Source organism: Mesoplodon densirostris, chromosome 18 (assembly GCF_025265405.1).
Source record: "Mesoplodon densirostris isolate mMesDen1 chromosome 18, mMesDen1 primary haplotype, whole genome shotgun sequence".
Classification (NCBI taxonomy): Eukaryota; Metazoa; Chordata; class Mammalia; order Artiodactyla; family Ziphiidae; genus Mesoplodon; species Mesoplodon densirostris.
The window spans coordinates 55,461,821-55,472,526 of NC_082678.1; the positions used below are offsets into that span (position 1 = coordinate 55,461,821).

The 10,706-nt window shown below is 44.8% G+C and overlaps 2 protein-coding genes across 3 annotated transcripts in view; one reads left to right on the plus strand and one right to left on the minus strand.

Annotated features, from left to right (window-relative positions):
- Positions 1 to 7,501, minus strand: part of NLE1 (notchless homolog 1) — a 67,116-nt gene extending 59,615 nt beyond the window's left edge. Inside the window, exon 1 of one of the 2 annotated variants that reach the window (XM_060080702.1) lies at positions 7,438 to 7,501. The gene's annotated coding sequence lies outside the window, so the exon portion shown is untranslated. The remainder of the gene's footprint in view (positions 1 to 7,437) is intronic. The other variant, XM_060080703.1, reaches the window with a different exon arrangement.
- On the plus strand, positions 2,517 to 6,129 carry LOC132479256 (schlafen family member 5-like; the record flags this gene model as incomplete). The annotated part of the gene is given in 5 exon segments (XM_060082811.1): positions 2,517 to 3,127; positions 3,129 to 3,172; positions 3,175 to 3,449; positions 4,979 to 5,073; positions 6,015 to 6,129. Coding segments are annotated over 5 exon segments (1,140 nt in total), but the record flags the coding sequence as incomplete, so codon positions are not given.
- Positions 7,502 to 10,706: the final 3,205 nt, after the last annotated feature.

A 10,706-nucleotide genomic window follows, 5' to 3' on the forward strand; every position in this document is an offset into this window, starting at 1 on the left:
GGGGCTGGAGGAGTAACCAATACAACTGGATGAAAGAAGAGGAAAAGGCTCAAGCCTCAGATCAAGAAAATAAGTGTCAGGTGCCTGCTACCTTGTAGGCAAATCAGCAGATTATTAATACTTTCTTTGCTTTCTGTTTTACTCCACTTACTTTTTTTTAAGGTTTATTTATTATTTATTAATTTAGTGTTTTGTTTTTATTTTTGACTGCGTCAGGTCTTAGTTGTGGAACTTGAGATCTTTGTTGAGGCGTGTGCGATCTTTCGTTGTGGCATGTGGGCTTCTCTCTAGTTGTGGCATGAGGGCTCCAGGGCACGTGGGTTCTGTAGTTGTGGAGCGCAGGTCTCAAAGCACATGGGCTCTGTAGTTTGCGGCACACAGGCTCTCTAGTTGAGGCGCACAAGCTCAGTAGTTGTGGTGCGCGGGCTTAGCTGCCCCGCGGCACATGGGATCCTAGTTCCCTGACCAGGGATCGAACCCACGTCCCCTGAATTGTAAGGCGGATTCTTTACCACTAGACAACCAGGAAAGTCCCTATTCCACTTACTTTTAAATTTAATAAGTAATTAATCCATTCTTCTTAAAAATAGGACATTACAATTAGACCTAAAGACCCTTTGACTCTAACTCCAATCATATGTCCCCTACTCCCACTCTTCAGTCCCCCATCACACACACATTTTTTTCAATTTGGTGTACATGAGATGTTTAAAATTTTATGTATATATGTACCTATATAATTGTAGAGAATAGGTTTGGGTGTTTTCTTCACATATATGTTACATATACATATTTGTCAACTTGCTTTTTTTTTTTTTTGTGGTACGCGGGCCTCTCACAAGCCCCTGTCAACTTGCTTTTTAAAACTCAATTATAGGGACTTCCCTGGTGGTCCAGTGGTAAAGAATCCGCCTTCCTATGCAGGGGACGCAGGTTCGATCCCTGGTCGGGGAACTAAGATCCCACATGCCACGGGGCACCTAAGCCCACGCGCCTCAACTACTGAGCCCACACGCCTCAACGAAAGAGCCCGCATGCCACAAACTACACAGCCCACGTGCTCTGGACCCTGTGTGCCACAACTACAGAGCCCACGTGCCCTGGAGCCTGTGCGCCACAACTAGAGAAGAGAAAACCCCCATACCACAACTAGAGAGAAGCCCGTGTGTTGCAACAAAAAGATCCTGCATGCCACAATGAAGACCCGACACAGCCAAAAATAAAAATAAACAAATAAAATATTTAAAAAAAAACTCAATTATATGTATTTGATTATGTATGTATGTATGTATGCAACATACATATACAACCTTTTGTTGTAGAAATTTTCAGAAAAACATGAAGTAGAGGTAATAACATAGTGAACCCCCATATATTCATCACTCAGCTTCAACAATTATCAACATTTTTTCCAATTTCCTAATTTCCACCCAGCTTTGTTTTCTAGATTATTTTAAAGCAAATTCTAGACAGTGTATCATTTCACTTATATATTGATATATTACAGCACATATCTCCAACAGATAAGAACAACTGGGACAACTGGACTACATTTAGGAAATGCTGAAACCCACCTCAACCTGACAGCCTGGTTGTTCCAAACAAATAGTCAATAATTTGTTAGTTCCAAACAAATTTTCATATATATATATATATATATATATATATATATATAAAAATACATATATATAACGTATATAATACATTTCTATTACATAAAAATATATTAAAGTATATGATATACATTTTTTTTCACAAGATGGGAACTGCACGGACCAGAGGAAGCTAAAGAATCTGTTCCATTACAATAAGGATAAATTATCAACTCAATCAGATTTGCTGCTTCCAAAAATTGGGCTATAAAATAATCTGAGGCCTTCCCTGGTGGCACGGTGGTTAAGAATCCACCTGCCGGGCTTCCCTGGTGGCGCAGTGGTTGAGAGTCCGCCTGCTGATGCAGGGGACACGGGTTCGTGCCCCAGTCTGGGAAGATCCCACATGCCGCGGAGCGGCTTGGCCCGTGAGCCATGGCCGCCGATCCTGCGCGTCCGGAGCCTGTGCTCCGCAACGGGAGAGGCCACAACAGTGAGAGGCCCGCATACCGCAAAAAAAAAAAAACAAAAAAAACAAAAAAAACAAAGAAACAAAAAAAAGAATCCACCTGCCAATGCAGGGGACACGGGTTCGAGCCCTGGTCCGGGAAGATCCCACATGCCGCGGAGCAACTAAGCCCGTGCACCACAACTACTGAGCCTGCACTCTAGAGCCCGTGAGCCACAACTACTGAGCCCATGCCACAACTACTGAGCCTGCGTTCAAGAGCCCGTGAGCCACAACTACTGAAGACCGCGCGCCTAGAGCCTGTGCTCTGCAACAAGAGAAACCAGCTCAATGAGAAGCCTACATACTGCAACAAAGAGTAGCCTCCACTCACCACAACTAGAGAAAGCCCGCACGCAGCAACAAACACTCAATGTGGCCAAAAATAAAATTCATAAATTTATTTTTAAAAAATTAATTTGGAAATGAACTTTGCTGAGTATGTTTTACATGCAGGAAAAGTCACCCCTGGGAATGAGCAAAGGAGTGGAATGAACCCCAAACTGCAGAAGAAACAGAATGAAAGCATTGTGCATGCAATATGTGCTCTGCTGAATTCCGGAGGGGGAGTGGTCAAGGCTGAGACTGAGAACAAAGACTGTAATTATGACAGGCATGGAGTAGGATTGTATCTGCCTTCAACTTTCAAAGGCTATTTAGATGAGATGCACCAGGGAGATCTCTTTTTGATTTTTGTGAAATCACGGATGCTAGAGGTCTCTGGTATATGATTTGCTTACCTGTGCTCCTCTTTGTGCCACAGACACAGAACATGTACTAATGTCATGAATTCTCAGGAAGCACTGGCATTCCCCAAAGGGAGGATTCAGACTCTTACAAATATTAATGATTCCAATTCATTAAGTCCACAGAAATTTCAGGTTCGTGTACAAAATGAAGGTAACATAAAGGCTTCAGCTGCTGCTTTATTTGATAGCACTCACCACCTTCAGTACCAGGAAAAGCTCAACTTTACTAAGTCCACGAGCGTTGAATTTAAGATGTTCTCAACAGAGATGACACAATGCTTTACCCAAGTGTGTTTCTGCATTTGCATACACTGAGGGAGGGTATTTTTTGGCCTGCATGATGAGACCCATCAAGCCCCTGGATGTGAAAAAGAGAAAACAGATCTTGCCACCTTGAGGGCTTCTACTGATTGTTATATTAGGAAGTTACCAGTCCATCATTTCTGTACACAGAGGCATGAGATAAAATACGCCTCCAAATTTGTTGCAGTACACAAGCAGGGGGCCCTCCATGTATATGTCTGTGCAGTCAGCATGGAACGATTCTGCTGTGCAGTGTTTGCCAAAGTGCATAATTCCTGGCGGGTGAAGGACAATCGTGTGAGAGCTGGCCACAATAGAATCATCAAGGATTTTAATGTTTGCTGAGGTGGGAGGAGGTGGGGAAGGAGGAAAGGGAGATATTATTTTAGGATCTGGGAAAAGAGAGGTACCCTCAGAGTTGCAGATGCCTGACATTGATTCCTACAGATACAGTTGGTGGGTCATTGCCCCTCTTTCCCTCTGCCCATCTTGAATATCCTGCATTCAACAAATAGATGCTCTGGCCTAGCAGACCCACTAGAAGTTGGTGCAGAAGGCTGTTTGACCAGCAATTTCTGTTTTCACATCCTTTCTTGTGTCCATATTCAAGTCTCTTCTTTCCCTTTCTAATTATGAACTCACATTTAATTATACAGGAAGTTCCTTTTTCACATGTACCTTTGTGTCCTCTTTAATTTACTGTCACTTTTCCTTGCCTCTGCATTCTTGTATGGTTCCCTCATCAAATATTCTCCCTTTCTCATAGCCTCACTTCCAAATTTGAACAAAAACGCAATCAAACCTCTCTTTTCTCACTTTTCCTTTCAAAAGCCAACATGTGATGCTAACCATGACCAATAGGCTGAAGAGTAGTGTTGGTGATATGCATGCACCTTGGAAAAGGAAAGCCTGAGATAAAATCAGACAAAAGAAAATAAATCGTAACTTCAAGAAAAGTCCAGAAAAACAAAGTCCATTTCAAGATCTTCTCAGAAATCTATATTCATTGACCATCGCATCTTCTAGTCATATTTTTAAAAATATATAAACACTATATATATAGTGCTTATATTTATAATATATATATATATCCACATATATATATATATATTTAGAGATATGCCCATGAGTGCTCATAGACTCACTATCTGCAATGGCCCCAAACAGGAAAACAACCAAATTATCTATTGACACAACAATGGATAAATGTATTATAGTATAGTTGCATAAGGGAGTATTATTCAGCAGTAAAAATGAAATAGGGATACAGTAGGATAATTAAATAGTTTAGAAATCCCACCAGAGGATTAAAGACAAAGAGGGAATTTTAAGGGAGTTTGGGAGACTGCTGTAAGCTAATGAGCACTCAAGAAAAGAATCCGGTAACTTAGCAACAATCTACACTACCTTGAAGGAAGACCAGGTGCATCCAAGCACCAGGCACCCTCAAGCTACAAGTTCTTACAGTTAAAACACAAGACAATAGACATGGGGTCTGAATCTTGTTACATGAAGTCAGGGAGTTAATGATCCTTGAAGAGTAGCATTTCTGCATGTAGCCAAGACAGGAATAGGCGAAAGGAGAAAGAAACTAGGTGAAGGGGGACATTATACTGAAACCTGAGATGAATTACCACATTTTAGTATGTTACCACACTTTTGCTAATAATACATACGATTTGAATAGCGCCATGACAGTCCCCGTTAGATCATATAGTGTTCAAGGAGGAGCTAATGATGTAAGCCTGTAACAGGGGCGGGGCAGGCATGAAGTTGTTAGTGTGTGACCCTTAGCATGGTGGTTAGAGGTCCCACACCGCTAACAGTCAGTCACAGAGGTCCTGGAGGCAGAGTATGGTGAGAGGCGGATCGTGGCCTTCCCCCCAGGGCCCTCCAGGTCCTCCAGCCTCAGGACTGGCAGGTGAGCTGGGGGTCCTGGGGACAGGCTGAGGGCTGTGTCCTGCAGAGCTCCAGAGCCCTCTCCATGGCCACCCACTGGTCGGGCCTGGGCACTGGTGGGAAGACCCAGACCAGGTGCTGGACGAATGTTCCCATGCAGGGTAACTGGCCCGCCCAGGGACTCCCTCTTAGCCAGGGCCTGGGCCTCAGAGGGTGAAAGCTGAGCCTTAGGACCTTGCCCTTTCTTGTCAGAACAGAGAATAACATTTGTTTTGGTGGAGGTTTACAGGAACATTGTGACCTAATCTCAAGAACAAGGGATCTGGGGCTTCCCTGGTGGCGCAGTGGTTAAAAATCCACCTGCCAATGCAGGGGACACGGGGTTCGAGCCCTGGTCCAGGAAGATCCCACATGCTGCGGAACAACTAAGCCCGTGCGCCACAACTACTGAGGCTGCACTCTAGAGCCCACGTGCCACAACTACTGAAGCCCACGCACCTAGAGCCCGTGCTCCGCAACGAGAAGCCACCGCGATGAGAAGCCCGTGCAACAAAACGACGAGTAGGTCCCCCTCGCCACAACTAGAGAAAGTCCGCGTGCAGCAACGAAGACCCAACACAGCCAAAAATAAGATAAATAAAAACAAATTTAAAAAGAACAAAGGATCTGACACCAAGAAGTTTGCAACAACTAACCACACCCCTCTCTCACCTTTCCTATAAAAGGGCTTTGCTGAAAGCTTTCGGGGAGTTCAGGGTTTTAAAGGCCTGAGCCGCCGGTCTCCTTGCATGGCCCTGCAATAAACCTTTCTCTGCTCCAAACTCCGACATTTTGGGATTGTTTGGTCTCACTGTGCATCGGGCACACAGGAAGAAGAAGGTGGTCTTCTCCCTACCCACTCGTTCTTTGATTACAAAAATGCAGCCCCTTTTGTTCTCAGGGTTGCGCTCCCTTGCCTGCCAGCTTGTATCTCCCACAAGTGTCCGAGGCTAATAAACTCAGCTTACCACTACTCTGCCGCACGCTCAAGTCTTTCTGCAACGAGACAAAAGAACCTGAGCTTCAGTTTAAGTCCTGACTCCAGGCGAGCGGTTTTAATTAAAAGACAGTGGGTCTGAATCCCCTCCTAAATCGGGGATCCTGGGTTCAAGTTCCAGTCCCATCCGAGAAGGACTGTGGCTTCAGACAGAGCCTGCTCAGGGCACTCGTAACTCTTCCAGACACAAATCTGAACCAGTAAATACAATATACAGTGTTAGAAACTAAATGATTTGATAATAGGAGTGATTTTAAGGCAGTTTATAATACACTCCTTGGATCTTTTGTGAGAAAAAACAGAGAAGATTCTTAATTTATTTCAAAGAAAACAGTCAATGTCGAAATTTAAGGAGAGATTACAGGATTTTTAAACTGTGGTTTTAAATACATATTATACAATGTATTTCACTAAGTCTCGTCTCGTAAAAATCTTGTTTTAAGGACTAAATGAGCAGCTCCCCAAATTCAGATAATATAAAGATTTTTAAAATCTTAATTAAACGTAAAAATTCATTCTCAGAGTTTTCAACAATCCTCTCCAAAACGTACTTGCGTGCTCCTGCTGCCTACTGAACTTTTGCTTCAAGGAATAACAAGGCGGACCACCACGGGACCCTCCTCCAACTCGTGGGCCCTCGGGCTCCTCAACGAGGGAGAAGGAGCAAGGCCCAGGTGGCGGCCCCAAGGAGGCCAGACCCAGGGGTGGGTCTCAAGGCCGGCACCCGAGCCCCGGCTTTCTGAAACAGGACAAGGGTCTGGACACTGACGACCGGCGGGCGCAGGGGTCCCACAAGTGTCTGCTCGGCAGCGCTGCACAGCGGTCACGGGTTCCTGGTATTTCAACCCGCAAGTCGACTTCGAGCTTTGCTTTGGAACGACTCTCCAGGACAAATGAACATGAACTTAAATGAAAAGCTGGCCGCACCCCCATGCCGCGTTTTTAAAGCTGTTCATCTTGCGCTGACTTGAGCCCGGAATCCCTGGGAGGCCCAGTCACTCCGGACGGTGCCGCAAGCGGTTTACAACCCAAGTCCACAAATTCAACCCGCAACTCTAGGCGTTTGCTCACCGGCACCGGCACCCGCACCAGCACCGGGCTGCACTCGGAAGACGAGACACCGCGCGGGCTCCGAACGCCGTCCGCACCTCGGCCACCCGGAGCCGGAGACCCCGAGTCCCGGCGGAGACCCGACCGGCCGCCCGCGAGGAGGCCAGACCAGCCACGGCCCCGGCCGAACGCCGCCCTTTCCCCACCCCGCGGAGCCCAGCCTCCCGAGGGCCCCCCTGCAGGCGCCCCGTCCCCGTAGGCGCCCCCCCCGCCAGGGCCCCCATTTTCCCCCCAGCTCACCGTGCAGGCTCTCCTCGCGCAGCCCGGAGTTCTCGCTCTGTGAAAGCGGTGAGGAGAAGGAGCTTCCGAGGGGCGGGGGTCAACGTCGAGGTCGGCGTTAGCGTGAGGTCGGGGTCGACGTCGGGGTCGGGGTCATAGTCCGCGTCGGCGGGCGGGAGCTGGGGCGGGAGCTGGGGCGGGGGCGGGAGAGGGAGCGGGAACCCCGGGCCCAGCTGCTCGAGCGCTGTCCCCACTGACTTCCAATGTATTTTCTATACCCCTTTCTCTCCTCAGGTACTCCAGTTATGTGTGTATAAGGCCACTTGACTTTGTTCTACACCTCACTGATGTTCTGTGCTTAAAATATGTTTTCTGTGCTGTTTCTGTTGCTACGTCTTCAAGTTACTAATGTTTTCTTCTGCTTGCATTGTCTAATATGCCATTAATCACATTCAGTATATTTTTCACCTCAGATAGTTTCATCTTCTAGTCTTTCTCTAGAAGCTTGATTTGGATTCTCTTAATATTTTCCGTGTTTCTATTTAACATGTTTAATTTTTCTTCTAGTTTCTTGAACATATGGAATACAGTTAAAACGTCTATTTTAATGTTGTAGTCTCTTAATTATATATCTATGTTAATTCTGAGTCAATTTCAAATGGTTGGGCTTCCCTGGTGGCACAGTGGTTAAGAATCCGCCTGCCAATGCAGGTTCGAGCCTTGGTCCGGGAAGATCCCACATGCTGCAGAGCAACTAAGCCTGAGCGCCACAACTACTGAGCCTGCGCTCTAGAGCCCGCCTGCGAGCCACAGCTACTGAAGCCCGGGCACCTAGAGCCCATGCTCCATAACCAGAGAAGCCACCGCAATGAGAAGCCCGCTCACCGCAACGAAGAGTAGCCCCCTGCTCACCGCAACTAGAGAAAGCCTGGGCGCAGCAAAGAAGACCCAACGCAACCCAAAATAAATAAATTAATAAAATTTTTAAAAGTTATTAAAAAATTTCAAATGGTTATTTTCCTCTTAATAGTTGGTATTTTCCAGCTTCTTTGCAGACATGGTAATTAAATTTTTTTTAATTTAAAAAAATTTTAAATTGTTTTAATTTTTTAATTAAAATTTTTAAATTAAAAAAATTAAAACAATTTTTAAAAATTAAAAAAATTTTTAATTTTTTTATTTATTAAAAAAATATTTTTTGGCCATGCACATGCCACGTGGCATGAAGGATCTTAGTTCCCTGACCAGGGATAGAATCCATGCACCCTGCAGTGGAAGTGCAGAGTCTTAACCACTGGACTGCCAGGGAAGTCCCAAATGGTAATTTTTTGTTGGATAATAGACATTGTGAGTTTTACCATTTTGGGTGCTGAATGTTTTTGTATTCTTTTTTTTTTTTTTTGCGGTATGCGGGCCTTTCACTGTTGTGGCCTCTCCCGTTGCGGAGCACAGGCTCAGCAGCCATGACTCACGGGCCTAGCCGCTCCGCGGCATGTGGGATCTTCCCGGACTGGGACACGAACCGTGTCCCCTGCATCGGCAGGTGGACTCTCAACCACTGCGCCACCAGGGAAGCCCTGTCTAGCTGTTTTTATACTTTATAAGATGTATTTAAAAAACAGCTCTGTGGAATTTAATATTGAGTGTTTTTGGTTGCTGGGATGATGTGTGATTTGTTGCTTCCTTTTACCTTTCAGTATTGCTGGAATTAATTCTATTGAGTTTGTACCTTTGTGTAAAGACCTTGAAGGTCACATGTTGGAGTCTCTCTCTCAAAAGAAAATTCATAGAAATAGTGAAAAAGATATTTAAAAACATTACTATATACATAGTCATGCTCAAAAACAAGAAAAGCACCTCTTCATGGACCAAAAACTATGAGGCATTTGTACAAGTAGGAAAGAGTGAGATAAACCATAGTAATAAACAGAGGCTGCCACCACCTCAGGGCCAGGACAACCACTGTTGCAAAGCCAAGACTGAATCCCCCCCAGCCAGAAACTGTTACCCTGAGGCTAAGGCCAAATCTATTTTTCACCCACTTGGCCAGACCAAGGCCTAGAACTAAAATCCCATACTTCAGGGTTTCTCAGTGATGGCACTATTGGCAGTTTGGGCTAGATAATTCTTCGCTGTGACGGGCTTTCCTGGGGATCATAAGATGTTTAGCAGCAAATCCTTCCGTCCCCAGTTGTGACAAGCAAAAATATCTCCAGATATTGCTAAATGTCCCCGGGGTGTGTGTGCAAAATCACCGCCATCATACCTCCTTAGACTAAAAGAGTTTCCAGAATAGTGGGCAGGATATATAAGTCAAACATGTAATACACTATAGTAAAGATTCAGAACATTAAAGATTTTTTTTAATCCTAAAGAGAAAAATGTTTAGATAGTCTACAAAAAGAAGAATAAATTTGACAATAACTATTTCATGAGCAAGATTGGATGCAAGAAGAATATGGGCAGTATGATCAAAGTACTGTGGAAAAACAACTTTGAACTTAGACTTCTCTCCCTGATCAAACTATCATTAAGGTTGAGGGCAAAATAAATAAATTTTCAGACTTGCAACGACTAGGGATTAAAAAAAAATCAATTATAGCCCATCCCCTAAAGAATCACTGAATAATGTCCTTCCATGAGAGAAAAATGACCTAAGAAGAAAGCAGCTGCTTCAAGAAAGAAGGGTGAAGAAATGCATCAGTAAAATATAAGGTTAATCTGTATGTATTATTTTCTAATTGTCAGATAATTCAATAGCCTTCATATATGCAAACTACATCTCTTAGAAGGTATAGGAAAGGAAAAAAAGCCCTACTGTAATTCCAACAAAAAAGATAAAATAATTCAGAAAATCTGTGACAAGAAATGTCAAGCCTATATGAATAAAGCTATAAAACAAAACTGAAGGGACTTCCCTGGTGGTGCAGTGGTTAAGAATCCGCCTGTCAATTCAGGGGACACAGGTTCGATCCCTGGTCTGGGAAGATCCCACATGCAGTGGAGCAACTAAGCCTGTGAGCCACAACTACTGAGCCCGTGTGCCACAACTACTGAAGCCTGCATGCTCTAGAGCCTGTGTGCCGCAACTACTGAGCCCACGTGCTGCAACTACTGAAGCCCATGCACCTAGAGCCCGTGCTCTGAAACAAGAGAAGCCACCGCAATGAGAAGCCCGTGCACCACAAGAAAGAGTAGCCCCCACTTGCCACAACTAGAGAAAGCCCCCGCGCAGCAACGAAGATCCAACACAGCCAAAAAAACAAAAAAACAAAAAAACAGAAGAAGCC